Source organism: Ptychodera flava, chromosome 17 (genome assembly GCF_041260155.1).
Source record: "Ptychodera flava strain L36383 chromosome 17, AS_Pfla_20210202, whole genome shotgun sequence".
Taxonomy (NCBI): Eukaryota; Metazoa; Hemichordata; class Enteropneusta; family Ptychoderidae; genus Ptychodera; species Ptychodera flava.
In genome coordinates, this window is record NC_091944.1 from 34080821 (window position 1) to 34103869 (window position 23049).

At 38.0% G+C, this 23049-nt stretch overlaps 1 protein-coding gene across 2 annotated transcripts in view; it reads right to left on the bottom strand.

Moving 5' to 3' along the window:
• Positions 1-21933, bottom strand: part of LOC139116125 (nose resistant to fluoxetine protein 6-like) — a 40978-nt gene extending 19045 nt beyond the window's left edge. Inside the window, exon 1 of one of the 2 annotated variants that reach the window (XM_070678669.1) lies at positions 3110-3534. In XM_070678669.1, the coding sequence (XP_070534770.1) occupies position 3110 (1 nt within the window). In that variant the 5' untranslated portion in view covers positions 3111-3534. Of the gene's footprint in view, positions 1-3109; positions 3535-21830 lie in introns of those variants that run through there. The other variant, XM_070678668.1, reaches the window with a different exon arrangement.
• Positions 21934-23049: the final 1116 nt, after the last annotated feature.

Sequence of the window (23049 nt, forward strand, 5' to 3'; positions counted from 1 at the left end):
CTTACATACATCTGTGGGTTTTCTATCATTGCGCTGGGTGACCCGTTTGTTGTGTGATTTTATAATGCTGCCCATGTTGTGCATGCAGCTGTAGCTTAATTTAAGTGTATTTCTGTTAAGAACTTTATGTAATTTACAATCCTTTGGGAAATGTTTCTCAAGGAGACGGAAGAATTCCTTTCCGACGTTGGTTTTCACACTCTTACTGTAGGGTGGGTTGTACCATGTAATTCTACGCTGTCTGCTCCTTGTTTTCTTTACCGGCTTGTCAACACGTGTGTAATTTAGCTGGTCATCGTACCCACTGGCCTTAAGTGCTTCACTGTAAATATCACTGCATGCCTTGTTGAACAGACTCTCATCGCTGGATATGGAGGAGATGCGCTTTCCAACTGTATCGGGGATGTGTTTTATTATGGAGGGAGGGTGGTTGGATTTCATATTGACGTATATCGTGTTGTCGTTAGGTTTTCTGTATGGGTAGTATTGGCCGTTGCTCAAGTTTAGAGTTATGTCAAGGAAGTTCACGATACTTCTGTTTACATCGATGGTTACTTTCAGGCCGAGGTCATTGAACGTCTTTGATAAGTCCTTTTTCATTCTGTCTGCTTTTCTGCCAGTGGCGTTCTTGATTACACCCAGGCCGTCATCTCTATATAGCTGCATGCACAACATGGGCAGCATTATAAAATCACACAACAAACGGGTCACCCAGCGCAATGATAGAAAACCCACAGATGTATGTAAGTGCCGCATCAAGACCAATTGCCCACTCCAGGGGGCTTGCCAGTCTAAATCCATAATCTATAAAGCTACTGTTACAAGCGATGCCAATGAGGCGAAACATTACATCGGTCTAACTGACAACACATTTAAAACACGCTATGCAAATCATGTCCAATCTTTTCGAAGTAAGGCATACGCCAACAGCACAGAATTGTCAAAATATGTCTGTCACTTGAAATCTCAGGACAAACCATTTAATATATCATGGTCAATCCTATCAAAAGCAAGTAGTTACTCAAATGTGTCAAAGAAATGCAACCTTTGCCTTACAGAGGAGCTATTCATAATCGATGCAGATTTACCTAACCTTTTAAACAAGCGTTCCGAGTTGGTCTCCAAGTTCCGACACGAAAACAAATTTTACTTGTCAAATTTCAATCCAACCCACAACAGCAAATGGTTTGAGCCAACGTGATACCTATATGTACGCACCTGAAGCAAATCTCACACAATAAAATCTACCTATTTGACGATCGCGTGTATGCGTGAAACTCGAGTAATACTTGATGTGTTCTCATATTTATTGTAATATTGCTCTGCATCCCTGCATCGAGCACTTTACCCCTCTGAGAAGATACAAACAAGTTTTGGTATATAAATATATATATATATATATATTTTATATATATATATATATATATATATATATGTGGTATATATATATATATATATATATATATATATATATATATATATATATATTATATATATATATATTATGTCTTACGCAATAATCGAATTTTTAACTGGTCAGTAGAGTAGACACAGGGACAACAAGATGGCATTTTCATGCGATAGGTTTACATAAATATGACTTTTAATGTAATATAAACATTCAGGATACAATGTACATGACACTGTCCAACATGGAGATATATTCCGATACAGGTGCCGCCAACGAACAGCTCTACTTTACAAAAAGCTCTACTGTCCCCTCCAAATTTTAGGTCAAGGTCAAAACTTTGTAAAATCAGTATATCAGCCTTCGAAAAGTCTTTTGTAATGATTTTGTGACATTGATGAAATTAACCAGTTGGCAGCACCTGATGATAGGTCAAACGCTCTACCACTATGGCAAGCCAATCATAGGCCAACTGAAGTTCTCACGTGGTTCGATTACTGGGGCAGCAAAACCTGATATGTGACTATGAATGTTCGCTTGACGCAGGCACGTGCAGCGTTGTGTTTAAAGGTGTGGTATTCACAATGTGTGACATAGTCACTCGCCGACTGACTGAGAGAAAGTGTGATCTGTATGGAAGGGACTGCCTATCACCTTTGTGGAAATTTCACAGTCAGTGTTTTAACCAGTTTGATTTCATCAATGTCGATCATACAACAGTATAAAAAGTTCAAATAATCCTCAACGACTGCAGCCGATGTTTACTCGATCGGTAATACAGCATGCAAAAGTGATCTAAAAGACGTGTAGAAAATAATAGATTGGGTTTGTTAATTAACACACTTTTAATGTAGAGAACATATATAGGAAAATAATCTGGTTTTTCCATGTCCCAAACATGATGACATTTTTGACGCTCATTATTATATGACAGCTCGCTAGAGCTTAACTGACCATTCCAAAAATCCTTCTTAAAGACTTTGTATGTCCTTAAGGAGTGTCTGATCACTTGCTAATAAAGACAGCCATAACATTGAAAGCCCCCCTGTCTTGGACTCTGAAGATCATGAATTACAACTAAATACCACATGGACTTTTGAAGGAAAGTCTAGATTATCAACACAATATGTTATAGGTGATCATGCGGAAAAGAGTGTGAGCCTGTCTGTGTCTTTTGGCTTTTCCTTGTTAGCGTTCACTCAACCTAACGATGATTTTTAAGTGGCTGCAAAACACTCGCTGCCGAATATAGTTGGTTTCTATTAAATAGAAAATGACAGGGCGAATGGTTCTACATAACTGCCACACCCTAGGCTCTGCAGAGCCGATGGTACAGATTGTCCCTGAGAGGTTTGCTGGGGTCGGGTCTTTGATGTATGCAATCACCGTTCTTGTCAACGTATATGAAAGACTAAACCATGAGAATTGCCCCTTTCACTTAATGACGTCATATCATTTAACCATATACGACTCAGGGGGTTATAAATCACTCAGTGTACACAGTGTAGCTGCAATACACAGCATCGTGATACTCGCAGCTGTAGAATACAGCCGCGAAAGGGAGCCATCATGTTTAAGGGAACAGCTGTTAGCCGTCATATACCTAACGAAAAACAAAGAATAGCTGTGCTATATGAAGTATATATTATTTGGGCTGCGTTCATGTAATAGTAAAAGTGAATTGAAACACCAGATACTTACTACTTCTGGCGTATGTTTTTGTTACTGTACAGTGTTCCAGTAACAGTCAAAGGTGACCGCTTTCAGCGGATGGCTCGTGTTGATGTCATTCTGCAGTGTTCGAGACAGCACATCGAATTTAGCGTCCATAACGTCTTGAGCCTCAACAAAACGGCTAAGTAGTACCATCACTGCTATTGTGGTAGGAACGGACTTTGTGTCGGCCATTTCAGCCTATTTGGTCTCTCCGGTGTTCCAAATGAACGACCAACGCGGGGTAGGAAAATTCTTGACGCCGTTGATTACAACGATGGATATATATACTGAAATGCAATCCTGTGTTTACAATATCGGAGTATGGAGTGACCTTGACAGTACTTACACATTACTCGACCAAGCGGGGTTTGAAGCACGTCACTTTCAGATTTTAACAAAAGGGAGTGAACGAAGGACGATTCCATTATCGAAACGGGTAACGTGAATTTTCTCTCATATTTATCCAGTATGAAGACACTTTTTCCTTATCGACGGATGAGAAACAACTGCTCTATGCTCATTTCTAAATTTAATCAAAAGCATGGGGTGCCTTTACCTGGTAAAAAAATCGTCAAAATTACCTAGCAAGACTACACGTAGGCTTCGTTACCTTAAAGACCAGGGACCTGATCCCCGGGATCAACTTTGTTCTAGTCTGTAAGAGGATTATGTAGTGTAGTACTAGTAGCCGTTTGCTTTTCATTGAAATTGTCATCTAGTAAGTCAATTTCCTTGCAAGACAATCTGACTGCATGTAGAGCGCCCCTACATGCACTCTATCAAAAAATGAATAATTCCGGGTTTTCCTTTGTCCCACCCAACACCGTTCCCATCAAAAAACCCGGTATCACCACGAGACTTGAAGTGCCATGGATTATAAGGTATACTCTTTTCTGCAAGGCAAATTTCTTTCAAATCCACGTCATAGTATTTTTTAATGAAATCGATTTCTATGTTTGCAATGATCATGTGATCAATGTTTCTTTACGTGCAATGTACAGCTTTACGTTTCAAAGGCTTTCTCCTGACTGCTGTGTACCCTAAACCAGTAAAGTTCAATTAGGTCTCGAGATTAGAAGTAGCTCTAATTACAGTGTCAAACGTCGTACGCAAAGAATACACGTGAAATACATCACAGTTCTGTAGACCAAATAACCAGAGGGACTCTCTATAGAACGTCTTTGCATTTATAAATGTGTCGGATAATTCACAGGAGATCTGTCCTTTCATGCTTGTGCAACCATACCGCTTTGAAATTAAGAGAGAGAGAGAGAGAGAGAGAGAGAGAGAGAGAGAGAGAGAGAGAGCTGTGAAGAGCCCAGTTATCGTTCACAATTGATGAATTGATCAACGTACTTGTCTTGTCGTGGTTTGTTTACTGTGATCGTTTCTATTTAAACTGCCGCTCCAGGTGTTACGAACGAAATGTGCTAACATAAAACGTAACTAGACGTCTAACAATGCTTTATACATCTTAGAATATGTATTTTACTTACGTGTTTGATATGTAAACTTTCAAAGTTCACACAAAGTGGAAGTTTTACAAAAATCGTTTGAACACCAGGACGTTTACATTTACAAAGCGGAATCTTATAAATGTCAGTGTGAACATCAAGACGTTTATATTTATAGAACAAAATGACTCTCCGAATTGCATTTCTCGTATACAAATATTTTGAATGCTTCATAGCAATGTGTAATAACAATGTTATTTTTAAATTGTAAATGCCTACCAAGAAAACGATGTCTTTTAAAAGATATAGAACGCTGAAAATGAAGTCACAATGTTCATCATTTCAAACAGGACCCAATGCATGGCTTTGACCTGTCCAATACTGCGGAACGACGGATGTTGATTAAAGTACAGCAAAAATTGTGACAGTTGGGTGAAAAATGATTTTCTCACGGAGTAAATATCAACATTTTATATTTGTATTGCGGATAAAACTGTTGTACTGCCGTGCAATAGTGATGTGATATGCCCAAAAGGAGATTTTGCGTGACATAGCACCATATGGGAGGCACTCTCGCTCATATTGTCTGACGACACAAATAATTTCGGAAAATCACAGTTTCATGTACAGCATTTCAAAACTTCCCGATAAATTTACATATCCAGGAAACCGAAATCCTTCGTTACCTTCGTTAAGAAAATCTTATAAGTGCTTTGAGCGATATTGAAATAACTCCAGAAGTTGACTTGGTCTCATTTGCCTTCTCGCTCAACTTGAAAAGACGTTCGCCGGAGCAAATGGTCCAAAAATTAATCAAAAGCAGGAAAAAAGAACGAAAAACATCCAATTACTAATAATCAAGCATAGTCAAGGGGAAAGAAAAACAGAAAACTGCTGAAGTTAATTTAAGACATAATCTTTTGCTGTCTTTTTACTTACCAATATTCTTGTTATAACTGAAGAGATCAGTGCGATCTTACTAAGTTAGCAACCAATTTTCAATAGCTTTCCTCTTTTAAGCAATATAGAACTGATTTTGATGCCCACTTTTTGCTGAACCCCGAAATGCGTAATTTTTCTCCATTTTGAATTCTTCTTAGACCATATCTGCCCTTTGCCCTGCTCCGGTTTGGTCACGTATGCTTAAGAATTCAAGACTATAAATGTATGCTCACTCATGGCTGCTGCCCACAATCACACGATGTGGAGTGGGAATCGTTCAGGGATGTGATTTTATGTTACGTCTGAGATACATTATATGAGCGTGTACAAGTGTTACGTTCTTATGGTAGGTACATTTCTGGGGCCGTAAAGTGGTTTTCAAAATGAAGACTATAGGCAGACTGTACTTTCAGAGCAACAGATTGTCCGTGATCAGACAGGAGATAGTTTCAGTTAAATGTAGGACTGCAATGCATTTACTATATAAAAGCGGTAGTACAGACACACAATGCCAGTCCACTGTCATGCATCTCAATCTCGGTTTGAAGTGCTGACACTCAGTAGTAAATTATTATCTTATATAGGAACGCTGTACTTAAATAGGTGCAAGGCATGCTTACTGACCTACACTTTCAGTACTTTATCTGATCGGATACATGTGTATAATATATATGTGTATTTTCTTATTCCATGCAACTCGTTTTACAAAGATCTTTGACGGCTTGTAAAGATGCCCTTTCTAAAGAATTTCTTTAATCCGAACACTCAATAAAAATGAAAATGCTACTCTCTTTCGTCCATTTTACTAAACGTTTTCAGTTGATGATGGAGTAGACATTTGTATCATTGTTTATGGCAGAATGCTTAATTAATTCTTACATATTGTTTTGTTAGACACATAATTTAAAGTAGGCTGCAAGCTTATTAGACGGCTACCGAATGAAAGTAATGCTGTGCATCACCATATCCATTGCGAGTATTCTACACTTCGGAGCAATATGTTAACACGCAGCCTACGTTATATCGTTTTATTTGTGTAATGTCGGCAGAGACAACTCCGTCTTAACATTATCACTTGTTCTTCTTGTTCTTGTTACGATAATAGATCTTTTCCAGACCAATTATCGGTATCTCTATCACCATGGTGAAGATCACTGCGAGAGCGTAAGTTACCGCGGCCTGTGTACAAGAGACGCAAATGACAGGATTTACAGTGATTGCAATGCAGGAAACTGTGTTGTAAGGGATGGTCTTGTATCCCTAGAATGCAACTGAACATGTTTTAGAAAATTCGTGATGATAGAATGTGGAAATCATTATTTTCAAGTTGCCATTTGATGCAATTGTCCAAAATCTGTTATGTTTACATAATATTTTCCTTCACATCAAGCACTTTTATCAATCATTAACGATCTTTCTTCACCTTACATAATTATCCGAAGATACCACAATTTCCAACTGTTCTCCCGATAGAAAGTTGTGTCGTCGAGAAGGAAACCGGGGTCGACATAGTTCTTCAAAGTCAATCATATTGGCCTGAGGTGCCAGGATTAGGCATGCAAGTGTGTTTGGCATCAGATCAAAAAGAATTCTGTCCAGGGAGAAGACACACAATGACGATAAAACTATAACCTGTATTACTATATTTTTGAATTGATCGGCTGTACACAGCAAAATGAAGGAAGAATTTCCAATTTTTAAACTCCTGTTAATGAATATCTAAAGTATTCGAAATAATTTGCTACGATATACCTACTTCTTTCATTAATTACGGTGTACTTGGAACATTTTGCACAATAGACGACTCTCAGTACTGTCGCCCACACACATATCCCATTTGGAAGGAAGATTGTTCACCTAAGCTTCGCAGTTGAATAAACTGGAGTTAAAGTTGGCATTGAAAGTTGGATTCCGTGCATACTCACCAGGTTAAAGTTGGAATAAAACCACAGGTATTTCAAACTCCAAGTGTACATAAATAATACGGTTAAATGAAGCAGATAAGCGCAGTAATTCACACGAGCAATAGGCAACCATCCACGCCAGGAGAGGAATTGATCCACTGGTCCTGGATTAAATACAGTAAAATAATGATAATTTACATTTACCAGTAATTATGCCATTTGAATATTTTATGACTACAGTCTATACAATGACCTCAGGTACCGTGAGTCATTAAACTACTTTCAAGGCAGACGAAATCATTACTTTTACGGGGAGCTACTCAGCTTTGTTTCGAATAATGTATGAAAACACGCATCAACGATACATGTAACGACATGAAACTGTGCTGTGATAATAAATTTATGTTTAAGTTTTAAAAATAAATGTATGCTCCTCGAAATTCGGTTAGCAGTTCGCAATTTGAACAACCTATTTCGGCAATTCATCATGGTGCTTTTCAGGTTTAATTATAATTTCATCTCCGCATTTTCGTTGTTTACCAAACTGTCTTTTAGGTGATGGGATTTTCGTCCACCGCAGTACGTTTTGTTTTTTTATATGTGTGCTGTAACTAAAAGAGGTTCCTAAGCAATTCTAAGGTCCAAATAACCAACGAGGGGCATTCACTACATGGGTGGTTACAAAATACTAAATACGAACCGTAACGTCAGAGATAGACTATTGCTTCCTAAATTTCTTTTGCTTAACCATAAATCTGAAAAACGATTTTTTCAATTTATTGAGATAAAATACGTTTGTCCAGCTGTTCGTGACACTGAATGCTGGTGTAAATGTCTGTTATAAAATGGAAATGTATTAGGGATATTAGGGCAACATTATTCAGTGTAAAGAAACCCGGAATGCAAATATTTTGTCTCGGAGTTTTTTCAAAGGTCAAAACTAGCAAGAGTAGACTTCAAAGCGATTCCGAAGAACAAAATAATCGGTAGCATTCTCTTTTGCACAGTAAGGCCAAAAAAAATTGTTTCTGGTCCTTGACATTCAGCAAAAGTGATGCGGCGGCGCGGTTTTCTTTCTTTTTTTTTCTTTCTTTTTTTATTCCTAACAATGTTAGTTCACTGGCTGCATAATACTTCCGTTTTCTTTTATCATTTTTGGACATGCAAACAGGGATATCAAGGATAGCTGTACTGATGAGTATGTAACCCCCAAAAAGCCATGACGCGCACGTTCTGAAATGACGCGCGCTGTGACCAGAAACTATCCTTTTTTGGCCTAACATTGTCCGTATTTTCGGCCCCGAGACCCATACATGACTGGATATGTCAATCTCCATTGTCAGTATAATTCGATACGTACTGTAAATAATTCGCCTGCAATATTTATTTTGTTTAACTTCGAAGAACAAAGTAAATAACAACGTGTGGAATACTTGTTTTGCTGAATTTCGAGGAAGTCTTATATTATAGCTGGCATTCAACATTTTGAATTATTCGCAAGGGAGATCTCGAGTTCACAACACCTTCTGACGGTGGTAGAAATATTTGTTATACTTCTCATACCTGCATTTCCGGTGGCGCAAGCAAATATAACCCATCCGATGCAAGCAGAAAGTAAAAATCGGTGGATGGAAAGGTAAAGAATTGCAGCTCCTTGTGGGACAGGGTTTTCATCGCTTGTAATAAATGTACCGTAAATGACCTGATAGGCAACTACTGCAGTGCAGATCCAGATGAAGACGTTGAGAACCTGAAATCGTTGTAAAAACATTATTATAAGAACATGACGGCTAGAAATGTAGTGCAGAGATAAATGAAGGAAAACCGTGACAAAATATCACAAGGAAACTGAACGTGCAATTTGTCAATCAAGGCAAAGTGGACGGGCGTGATTTCAGGATCCAGGGATAGATTCAGCTCGCCATCAGCGATGATTACCGTCATGTTCACCGTATTAAATGGTTGGCATTTCATGTGACAGATAAATATTGATATTCGTTGATTCATAGCAACACGAGTAATCAGCCCGTCTTGAACTCGTTCTAAAAGTGTGGTCGCTCGGGGTACATCTATAAATAAATTGACAAGTGCGTAAAAAACTGACGTTTGGAATAAAGATGATCTTGCTGAAATTGATTGACAAAGATTTTACAAGTAGCCAAACGACGCAACAAGCAAAGTGTTGCTATTTCACAGGCCGTTTGGTGACTATATATAATACCTTCAAGGGAGAGTTTTAACGTTTTATGTTTGAATGTGGCTAAAGTTCAGTTTAGTGTATGGAGTGACAGTAGAGTAAAACGATCGCAACATTATTCAATTTGAAGATGATAAACAACCTTCGCCTGTGTGGCTATAAGCAATCATACCCTATCCTGGACACAGTGATGGCATTGAATGTGTAACACCACGGGCTATAGCAGCACTCTACAATTCTCCATTTACCTTGTGATTTTGACCTTCTTTCCTTTCAGTCTGAACAAGACATAGCCGAGGATAATACCGATAAGATATTGAGTTATCCTGTAGTATGGCTTTGTGTACAGCCACGATCCTTCTCCCAAAGTGGGCTCACCATATCTAGTGTGAATTAAGCAAAAGTTACAGTGCCCGTAATTGCCCATTAACATTGTCAATGACTGATAAAAGCCTATATTTCTCTGTTACTTAAAGTCATTACTTGGCAGCCGAAACAAAATACTTTGAGACCGGTTCTGCTGATTAATGTATGCAACGTTGTAAAAACCGCAACTTAAAATAGACATGAAATGATGAAGTAAATCTTTTCTACATGCAAACTTGTGCGGAACAATATCTTATCATCTTTTAACTGCATGGTAATACTGGTGTGTTTTCTCATTTAAGTTCACAAATATGCCGCAGAGAAGCTGCAGTACCAAGTCCTGATGTTTGAATATTTGTACTCAATGGTATCAGATCTCTCTTCAACGACTGACTGACAAGTTAGCCTACTTGCAGTTACATACCTTGATTGGCTCCCTATGGACCTGCCCAAGGCGTAGTTTAAGTAAGCGGATATGGCAAAGGAACACAGTGTGGTGATGACACTAACAACCTATACCGATGACCCAGCGACTGCACGGCAGAAAGAACAAAGTACATTCACCAGATCGATTAATGTGCGATTTATATGCATAATATCAACTGCGTGACACAAATACCTGACTCGTTTGCCGATTTCGAAAGCAAAAAATTGCGGTTAATTGTATGAGCACATAGCCCCTAGTCTTAAGTTATGACGTTACGATGACGTAGCAAACTAAAAAAAATTCTAATTCCAACGCTGGGCTAGCGTAAATGCGAACTCTGGTGTTATTATTTCTCCAACGACAAAGCACGAACAATAGAACATAAAAAGAAGACAACCTACTTGTACAAAAGGACGATGAACAACGGACTGATAAAATATAGCTGCATATCAGCGGATAAATACCAAGACCAGCCCATGCACTAAAGAAACCAAAATCAATATAATGAGAGTTACTTCAGAAAGTAACGATCATTTGTAAATAAAAGCGAAAAAATAGCAATGTAAATAGTGAGATAAAAATAGTGAAGCGATTTTGGTAACAAAGCAGTGCATTTTTTCATTACCAGTAGAATAGTCGATTCGGGGGAGGAGGTAATTTGTATTTTACCTCAGTGACCAATTTCCATAATTAAGTGAGAGTACTGTTTTCGAACCTTATCTAGGTGCGAGCCTCTCCCTCTCTGTTGGCAGTGAGTGTGTGTAAAAGCAGAGGGGCTTGTGAATGGCCAATTAAAAGATAATAAAGAATAATGCTATTAACTTAGTTTTGTGTATTAGCCTTTTTCTTTGCGCTCTTCTCTTGCAACAATGTTTCCTGGCTCTGGGAGTTACGACGGTTCAGTGCTGCAGTTCAGTGTTAATTATTTATGCAGTACGTAGTGCACCTTCCCTTCGTTGAATTTGGCTTGCTATAAGATAGCCTTATAGCAGCAGTATGGAGTTCAACGCAGATATCCTCTACGAAACGTTCAGCAAGGGAGGGCGCACTGCATACATAATCAAAGGTAGTCCATCTTTAATTTCATCAGCTCTATAAAGGTTTATAATTATGCCAGAAAAGCGTTTATAATTACTTTTTGCACAGAAAGTGCAATCTGTTGAAGTTATACACGAAAATAATATTAAAATCAGGCAATATAGAGCCCTTTCTACCCGATTGTGCGCGACCATATCGTCTCCTTCCTCCGCATGCATGCCGGGAGAAATGCCCGAATGATGACGTAAAATTTCGGGGTTTTGTGCATTGGCTAGGGGGTCTGATCTAGGGAGTCCCGTCAACAGCTTTGAAACATGCCTGCCTGTAAATACTACGTAGTACCGATGATCGTGAGCGAGATTTCGATCAGGTATTCTACATCATTCTAAACCTGTACAAAAAAACACCGCCTTTGAAAATTGTGGCTGTTTAACATTGGCACTGATATAAGTTTTAAAAATTTAAAGGGCCATTATTTGTAACTTTTGACCATTTTCACCTCGGAAAATTCCAAGTTTGAGGCTCATATTTGTTGCAAAATGTTGTTTTACGAAGAAACAAACATGATTAGTGATGTTACAGCCACATAAAACTGCTAATTTTTGTTCAAACGTATTGCCCTTCCGAGCTCGTTTGTTGACGCCGCGATCACGCCAGATGTACAAGTTCACGTTTATTGCCGGATAAAAACAACATTGCGTCATGGATTGCCAGACATCTGGCTACGCAACGTGCTCGGACAATGGACTACGACGTAAGTACCGGGCATAAGTAATGAATATTTATTTTGAAATTGCTGTAAATAGCTCGCGCAGGTGCAGAAGAATGCCTACGTTGCAATTCGCGTGTCAACAGTTTGTATTTTCTGTCCGGACAAAAATTGAAATTTTCGTTGTAAAATCACATGTTATTTAGTTGTATGGCACGTAATGTTTCCGAATAATATGCGATTCTCTGTTATTTGACAGGCTATTCAACATGAGCCAGTGATCATTTCAATCAAAACTAACGGAAAAATCGCCAGAAGATACAGCTAATGGAACTTTAAGTAGAGTGCAAGTTTTTGTGTATGCCAAGATCCTTTCCCGCAAGAGAAGGACTTTGTCTGCATTCTGACAATCAACAATAAAACAGGAATTAGGAAAAAAACTTCAAGATGATCGATGCTGTACCTCAAAGCTACTGGAAAACAAATGCATCGGTGAAAAGAGACATCCAGGACGATTGAGAGAGACGCTCTCGGTAACAGAACAGAGGTTTATTGTTTGGAATATTAATGATTTTTCTGAACCACCGAATGGTTTTATTGTGAGCACTTTTCACATGACATAGCATTGCTATTTAAAAAATGATAAAGTTTGCATAATCATCAGAAGTCAGATTGTTTTATTTCTGCGCGGTCATGTCACACATGCATCAACGCAACTATAGGGTCCACGCGTCACAACACCGGAAATGAACCATACGTTGAAATGCGTACTCTGCATCCAAGACAGTGGTGTCAAACAGTTCAGGAGAGAGATCGATTGACTTTCGTACAACTAAAATTCACAGCATGCTAGAGTGCATCATTTCTTGTGCATGCACAGTTACTAAGACATTTTAACGTTTACACTATGCTAGAAACTTTGCGTAGATGATAACTTTCATTGATCACGTGAAAATTTCCGACATCTGCAAATATGAAGTCTTTTCTTCCTTTTAGACAAAATATGGGCACGTCAAAGTAAACTTTACTATACAGCTATAGCAAGTTGCGTTTTTGTAGCGTCGAAAAAATATTACTTGCACAGCGATTTCGCCACTAAATTGTAAAATAAACAGGTAGCAGTAAATGAAGTTCTTTAGAGTCTAACCAGCGCAAAATTACAATGGATTTCCCCGAAACAACCAATTACATGAATTTTTCGTACAGTTATGTGATAGCTACTTGTTTTATGCCGTGATTTTGTGGCTTGAAGCAAGCGTACGCAAGTATGTTTACTTTCAAAATTCATCAGCCAAGAATCTGACATTTACCGTGCAAGCAAACTGACCAATCTAAAAATAGGATGTTTCCATAAACTCATACATTCCAAGTTAAATGATCGTTTTTCTCGGAATAGTCACACATATATAAATAGAAATGACGGTTTGCATGGATTAAGTTACATTACCTGAATGTGTTGATAAACTATTTCATCTCACCTCTCTGGTATCTCCAGGAAAAGGATACAAATTATTAATGTAGAGTAGGTTGGCCCACCAAGTTTGACACTGCAACCGAGTTACATACCAATATGGCCACCAGATACCTTCTCCCATGTGTATAGTTAAAGTGGAATACAACAATAGAATGAATGCGTAGGCCGGTGTGAGTCGCAGATAACGATGGACGAAGAAGCGCAACCAGCTCACTTTCCTTGCTCCACCAATCTTATCAATTTTCTTGAGAGTAAGATAGGACACTAGAAGACCACTAGGAAAACAATCATAAAAAATAGTCGCTTGTTCAGTTCCTGGAAATAATTATCCTTATTTTTTTACTACATTACTACGTTACAATCGAATATTCATACATAACCACCTGGTTTTTTCATAGCAAGGTGATATACAAACAGATATTATACAAACAGAGACTGTGTGCAATTGTCACTATCTTCAAAAAGGCACAAAAGTTACGTGGTCAAACTTTCAGGTAGGTGCCAAATTCCTATTCATTTATTTCATCATCAGCTCTCATATTTACATGATTGTGTAAACGTTGCCCTATAGGCGTCAGTCACGGAGGTGTCGACCGGAACGGAAGAATCGGGTCTTCGAAGAATGGACGGTTAGTGTGCTTGTAACTTACCCGAGTACGAAGAACGCTTCTACTCCAAGTTCACCGTGTATCAACACTTGAGCTAGGAGTTTGGCCCTATTATGCTCTAGCACCTGACGTACATTTCCTAGGGAGATATAAAACGTTTCCTGCAATACCAAGTCAAGACGATATCTATGCCAAACGCGCTTGGATGCAAATATTCAAACCCTCAAATACTGTGAATACAAACTTTTATACTACCACCCGTGTGTACTCATTTTGAAGCTTGCTGAGAAAATTAAGTTTTCACACCTTATTTAGTGACAATCGAAATTTATTTTCCCCATAGAGTCAACACAGATACAGCAGCCATGTTGAATTTGCGATGTCTATTACTTTCGTTAATTGAATATGTTCTCTATTACAAGAACATACCAAGATATACCTTATGACCCCTTAGTTTATTTCACAATTTTGATGAAGAACGATTTGAGTTTCCTTTTTGGCATTTTGAAAACAATGTTTTAAGTCTTCCAGTTTCGGGCCACATACTTCCTTAAATACAGATCGATTTGTTTTTACATTTTTTATACAAGTTGCGTTTACATTTATAGGTGCCTTCGATGGTGATCAGTTCTTGTTTTCTTACATCTTTGCGTGAGACAACATGAAAACACAAATCTAAACACCAGTTACCTGCAGATGCATTTGTTATGTGTTTTTGCTCACTGTTCTGAGGAAGACACAAAACATACTGCGGCATACTCACTGATGTATTCGGGCGATGTGAAGAACAGCCAGGTATGGAATACTATTATCCAAAACATGCTGATAACACGTATACCGTTCAAACATCCAATACTTCCCTTGGCTGGATTCATATTGAAGATTTTGTTGCTAGTGTCGAGGACAGAGAACGCAATGGCGACGTCGGCAAGTTTGCCTAAAAAGAAGAGAATTAATTGAAAACTGTAACTCTGATGAGGTTTCTTCGTCCAACGTCGTGAAAAATATCATGTTGAACAGTGTTGAACTCTTTTCTAATTTGCAAATGGAGCTGTGTCCAGTCTGGTAGAACGATTCAGATATTTAAAAGTCTATATTTTCGAACGTCATTGAGAATGGTATTAAGGTATATGTACCGATCATGCTAACTAAACGATGACATCGAGGATATATATATATATATATATATATATATATATATATATATATATATATATATATTATATATATATATATATATTTACAATTATGTACTGTATATATATATATATATATATATATATATATATATATATATATATATCTTTACAATTATGTAATGTCTTCGACCAAAAAAACGTCAACACATAAATACGATTAGCAATATCAACACCGTGATCACCGTACTTTTTGACAGACATCACTTTCAAAAACGTAATTGCTATCAATCGGTTCTCCTCGCAGCTAGGTTCTCTAAACCTGATATGTTGCAGTTAGAAGTTCTGATAAATGATGTGAGTTGTTCTGTCACCATAAGTGATAGTAACAATTGGTTGGACAAATACTCATATCTAGAATTGTTCAAATCATTTATCGTTCCATGTATTGTATTTCGAAGAGAATTGCTTTAGCTTTTGAATGTATACACTAAACATTTGGGTTTAACGATGTCAACTTCATGGTCAACTCAATGATAATCTCGGAATAAACACTCAGACCTCAAGACAGAACTTATGAGAAAGGATATGTTGGTTGGTCTGAAGAACGCCCAACCAGACCAGAAACAAACAGACTCTGCACTGATGTCTTTGCACACATGTCTTATTTCAGACATGTAGCACGCAGGTACCGAGAAAGAGATGGAACTAGGAAAAGTGTCTGGCCATTTATACATCATCTGTTTACCCTTTTTGTCATTTGCTGAAATTGGAGGCTGATTCGGTTCTTCAACAGTAACCTCAGCTGTCAAAGTAGTGCGGCTCTGAGCAGACGTTGATTCCTCTGCTGGCTCTTGGACCTCTCCATTATTCTGCAGATTTTCAAGTCCGCTGTTTCCCGGGGAAATCTTGGAGGCTTCCTCTTTCTTTTCCTTCATTTTACTTCTTCGTATTATATCGTATATTGTACAGCACACGATAAATATTAACAGTACTGCGCACACAAATCTAAAAGGAAACAACAAGTTATCGATGAAAACCTCCGTAAAAGTACGACTGTTTGATTATCAGTTTTGACGTTGTTTTTCGATGTTTGTAAATTTTGTGTACAAAAGTGAAATGTCACCCTTGCAGGCACAGTGTGTATATCACCGCGCTGCCATTGTTCAGTCCATATGAGCTTTAAAACCCCCGCAGTATTTTTATTAGTTGTATCGCTGTTGGGTTTTAACTCGAACTGTTACGTGCAAAAAACGATGATTGACATGTACAGTGAGTACAAAAGTTGAAAAAGAACAACTAATGCGATGTTTGGTTTTCATTTAAATTGCCTGATATCGCCATTTGCAAACTTCACTACCACGCGATGCAAGGATAACGCTAAATTTTGCGAGGACACATGAACATTTTGCAATCTCTCTGAACTGAAGGTTTTTGATCTCCCGTTTCTAAGAGTCGTCCGGTCAGTTTGCATCTAATGTAAATGCAACAGAATGTAAAACGAACATACGTCATATCGTCAGAGTAATTTGCGGGGATTTTGAACACTAAGATGACAGTGAATAAGTGTCATCTTCTACACATGTATATTTGAAAGCAAATTTCTTGCTCCTTTTCGAATGATTCTTCAGTGGAAAGCATGTTTTCTTTGATGAGACATTTAAAGCAGAAAAGGCTAAGAGGTGAAAAATTTCATATACATACTCTACAGTTTCTAAAATGCGCGACATAATCGGTAGGCTAGAAAAGCATTTATGACAGGCTGAGTGTCCGGAGATCTGACTTGAAGGCACATTTAACTATTTGATGTACAGGAAATAAGCACAATAAAAGCTAATTTATCCCTCCCTATCTAATAAAACCCAAGATTTCTGCTGTCGAATATTCTTGTAGAGCAATAACTAACCTTTCTACATATTTTTAATTTAAATCTAATATTTTCCTATTATTTTCCTTCCATTAAACTGATTCTTCTCACTTAGATATGTTGAGGTATAAATTACTTGAGGTACAAACAAGGCATATTGTTAATATTATATACTGGTATTGTTGACTGATCACTTCTATTTATTTTTTATTTTATTTTATTTAATCTCGAACCAACAGGTCGCCCAATAACAGGTTCGTTTGAAAATTAAAATATAATACAAAAACGAAAAATATATAACAGTAACAACGTAAACAAACAGACAGGAGAATTCACATAAAAAACCAAAAAAACAACAACACGGCGAAGGATAAACAGAAAAACATCCAGAAAAAAGTAATTATTCAGAAAAAAGGATCTTACATAATCCATGACGAAAATTACTGAAGTTATTAAAAATATCCAAATTTTGCTTGTTACAGATAGAATTGAAATAAGTCTGAGCTCGTGATAAAAATGAATGTTTCAAGATATTCGTACGTGCTGACACTGGTCTAAAAAGAACAGCACGACGCAAGGTAAAAGCAGGAACGCTAAAATGAATCTGTGCAAGAACATCTGGAACGCTATAAACTGAGTGAAGGATTTTATAAAGAAAAAGGGTGTCTAAAAATTTTCGCCTGTTCTCCAATGTGGGAAGGCGAAATTCATAACATAGGTTACTATACAGAGCCCTTGAGTAAGCCATCGATGAACGGAAACAAAGATACTTGATAAATTTTATTTGGACTCTTTCTAATTTCTTTATCAATATAATTGATGAGGGGACCAGATGGGTGAGCAGTATTCAACGTGGCTTCTGACGTAGGAGACATACAATGTTTTTAAAACCTTGATACTATTAAAATATTTACAAGAACGCTTGATAAATCCAAGCATTTTAAAAGCCTTTGAAACAACATGGTTAATGTGCATACTCCAGTTAAGTTTACTTGTTAAAAATACACCAAGGTCTTTTACAAAGTTGGCGCGAGTCAAGATAGTTTGCTTAGCACATCTGTAAGGAAATATTTGACGGTTTTTTTCAAAGTGCATGAAATACATGAACATTTTTTAACATTTAATGACAGCTTCCATTTGCTCGTCCACTAGGCCAGACTAAAATTCAATTAGCAACACTGATTATAATATCACCCACATATGAATATAATGAATTGCCACCTTGAGAACAGGACATTTTGACATGATGCAATTTTTGTGATTGCAAAAGAAAATTTTAGTAAACAAAAAGTACCACAAAATCCCGGAAAACACATGGCAGCCGATGTAGTCTTTTGTTGCTGAGTGACAGAAAATCGTTTAAAATATAATAACAAAGTTACCGTTGCTTTAAAGTCAAAACGTAGTGCTGATTCAATCAGTATACTTTCGATCAGATTCCAATTCACGTCGTGGGGCACCCAATCACCTAGCGAATACATCACAGTCAAAACTGTTAAATAAGCTGACAAAAAACAAACAATTACGACTTCTGTGGGAAAAACTAAACTAAGAACACGTTTGCATATTCGAACAGGTGAAGTTGATAGCTGCAGTATATATAACTTAAAGTGTACTTACATGGCTAAAAAGTCTGGCCAGGTATACGGATAACTGACTGGTGAACACATTGTTTCGGTACGCGTCCACGATGGCAATTCAGGGTTCGCTCCACATATCCTGCAAATCACATGAGGATTTTCAAAGATTCAACCCTGTATGACACCGCAGATATAAAGCACTTGCGCTCTGAGTAAGAGTGGCCAAGTTCATCTCAATCGATTTTGTTGACGTTTTATTGCATAACAAAAATCTTACTAAATTCTAAGTGGTGATGTTTTCCAAGCCACAGTACTCCCTATATCTGACGACTGCCGTCCGATCTCGCTTTCATATATTATCAAAGTTATGAAGATGTACTGATTCCACAGCAATGGCGCTTTGCAATACGACTGAAAACGGTGATGGTAGTTTTTAAAGAGTTAATCCACTGAAAAGGAATTTCATACCTTCCCTTATAAGAATCTGAACATCTTCGTCATTACAAGAATTCGGCAAGCACACACCCATGTAACCTGAAAAGTCTAAGTCAGAGGAGTTAGTTTCAGTAATTATGTTATTATTTCATTTTTGGGGTTTTTGGCATTACCTTTGAGCTTACAGAAGATTTGGGCGATCACGTGACCCTAACAATTATATGTACGAACTCCAAGAATGTCAGTCAATTAAGTTTCACGCATACACAATCTTCAGATGATCGATCGTTCATTTAATACAATCAATAAAGAAAAAAAAACTGTTTTGGATCATACCCTTCTTGGAAAGTAAGTGGGCCGGACAGGGTAAACGCATTCCGCTGTTGGTATTTGGATACTTAATGCAGAACAGTTTTCTAACAGATGTTATTTCCCGGATTTATTATAATTTCTTTGTTCAACACACTTCACCTTGTTCAACACACACACACACACACACACACACACACACACACCCACACACATTATATAATATTATATATATATATATATATATATATATATATATATATATATATTTATATATAACAGTCACTCCAAGGCTAATGTTCGATAACTATTTTTGTACACTGACCGGATGAACGTTCGTGTTAGTCAAACAATATTTCGCTCCGAATGACGTCCCATAGCCCCCAGACTTTCCAGATCGTCGACACATGGTGAAATCACCAACATCTTTGACATTCCAAGTAAGGTCGTAGTCTTCTCGAATTTTCCAGTCGAATAATACACTGAAAGTGATCCAAAGATATGATTGCTAGTTTGAGAATCAGATGGTGCATTCTATTACTATCTCATACCGTCAGATGTATTCCAATGACACTGGACTCGCTCAAATGATATTTTGGAAAATCAACGTTTGCAAAAAGCGCCATTGCGCTATCGAATGGATAAGTGACGTGTAAGACCTTTTAAGGTTGTACGGCTTGTTGCAGAATGACATTTGAAACCTCCACAAATACAGACCCGTCGATAGTGGTGTGTGTGTGTGTGTGTGTGTGTGTGTGTGTGTGTGTGTGTGTGTGTGTGTGTATATATATATATATATATATATATATATATATATATATATATATATTATGACATTTCATGTGTAATTGTAAGTGATTGGAAGCCAGTGTCTGTTAACTATCACAGCGTTTATCATTGTAAACATTCGTCCTAAAAATGTCTTTGCAGGTGGCATGAGATGCTGCAGTAGTGTCTAGGGCTGTCCCTATAAGTTATTGCGACAAATAAGCAATATTGCGTGACAGTCTTCTCCAATACTTGGCTCTTAGGTTCTTAAGGACGTTGGCACGTAATGATATTTGTCGGTTTTTTCCTAATAACTACAAAAAATTGATTGTCCGGGTTTTTGCTAATAACTACAAAAATTGATTGTCCGATTACTTTGACATCCGGTTTTGGCAGCCAGTAGAGTAGACACATGACAACCAGATGGCAGGTTTTCATACGATGGGTTTACATAAACTTGACTGGTTAAATAATATAAACATTCATGATACACGACACTGTCCAACATGGAGATATATCATGATAGGTCAACGCTCTGCTATGGCAAGCAATTCATTCGCGAACTGTCATCCCCACATTAGCTTACTAGGTCAGCAAGACCTGACACGTTACTGTGAATATCGCGTGACGCAAGGGCTGGTGACGTGGTGCTTATTCATAATGTGTGAAACAGTTATTCCACGGACTGGGCGAAAGTATGATTGTATGGAAGAGACTCACTCTGATGGCTTAATTCAATCAGTGTACACGGTACGCATCCGCAGTTAAAGAGTACAACCACGAAAACGCAGCCCTCATATAGGAAGGAGGATAATATACAACAACTGCTAGCTGCCATACACAAATCGAAAATCAAAGAGCAGCTGTGCTATGTATTATTTCGGCTGCATTCATATAATGAAACAAAGAATTCAGGTATCGCCAACGAAGCTGTTAGTGTCAGTTTTTTTCAACGGGCGTGCAAATTTAAAAGCTAAATAGCGGAAGGGGAGAGAAAGTCAATATTTAAAGTGGACGGGAAAGAATTTTCAGTTTCTACAGTGGACGGGAGAAAATTTATGGCCGTGGGTACCAGAAAATAAGTAGAGGGAGGGGAATGCAGTGGCTGATAGAACTTCAGGGAAGATTAACTCCTAATTTAGAGATGAGCAATGTTCAAAAATGAAATGAAAAGTTTTTTCCTTGCACAGTTTTGCAATGGGCATTTCAATGGTGGGGCCAGTTGGGAGTTTGAATAGTTGTGATATGCGGACAGACCATAGATACTGGAGGGCAGTGGGTATCCTAATCAGGGGAGGCCATATTTTCCGCAATTGCCAGTGGGAGGGCAGCTACGAACAGCTCTACTTTCCACTAAAAATTTTAGGTCATGGTCAAAATTATGAAAAAAAATCAGTATATGAGCCTTTGAAACATGGTTTGTGATGAGTTTATAAAAGTGATGAAATTTACCAGTTGGCGGCACCTGAGAATTGAAAAACCCAATACTTACTACTTCTGGCGTATGTTTTCGATGTATAAAGGTCGACCATATACCGTACTGTGTCCCAGTAACAGGCCATGGTGACCGCTTGTAGCGGATTGGTCGTATTGGTGTCATTCTGTAGTGTTCGAGACAGCACAGCGAAGGTCGCGTCCATGATGTTTTGTGTCTCAACAACACGGCCAAGTAGCACTATCATGCTATGGAGGTGAGAACGGATTTCACATTGGCCATGTTTAGCCAGTTTGTTCTCTCCAGACTCCAGTGTTCCAAATGAACTACCAACGCTAGAGTTAAGAGAGGCTGCAAAGAATCTTCTTGACTTTCCGTTGATTACAACGGCGGATAATTACCTAAACAAAATCCTGTGTCTAGAATTACTGTCATATGAAGTGACCTTGACCGTACTTAAACATTACGCGACCAGACGTATTAGAGGCCAGTGACTTTCACATTTTCACAGAAGGATAGGATAAAGGATAGGATAAATAATTTATATAGCGCCTAGTATCCATCAGCAATGTTCACTGGCGCTTTACACTAGGTCACAGGTAAGCTCTCTTGAAGAAATGAGTCTTAAGCAGAGATCTGAAGGTGCGAATGTCCGGGCTGATCGAAGAGGAGCTGGCAGTTTGTTCCATAGAATTGATGAGGAATAGGAGAAGGATCTGTCACCGTATGATTTTAACCGAGTTCGTGGAACTTTAAGTGTGGTTTGTAGACTTGATCGGAGAGATCTGCTAGGGGTGTTGACTTCAATGAGTTCAGCCAGGTATGAAGGAGCGAGTCCATGTATTGATTTATATGTGAGAAGTAGGATTTTGAACTGAATTCTGTAAGACACGGCGGGAGCCAGTGAAGTTCCTTCAGGATTGGTGTAATGTGATCCCTTTTCCTTGTTTTTGTGATGAGACGGGCAGCCGAGTTTGTGCTCTTTGTAGTAATCTGATGTATGAGTCCGGTAAACCGTAGAGTAGTGAGTTGCTGTAGTCGGGCTTGGCAGAAAAAGTTGAATACATGAGAGTCAGACAAGTCTTTTTAGAGAGATATTTCCTGATGAATCCAATACGGCGGATAAGTAGATAGATGCTCTGACAGGTCTTAATTATGTGTTTTTCTTGATATCGTGGCTACTGTCAAACAGGAATCCAATATTGCGTGCTGCGTCTGCCAGTTGAATGGAACTTGATCCAACTTGAATGCTGTCAATGGTGATTGGTGAGTGATC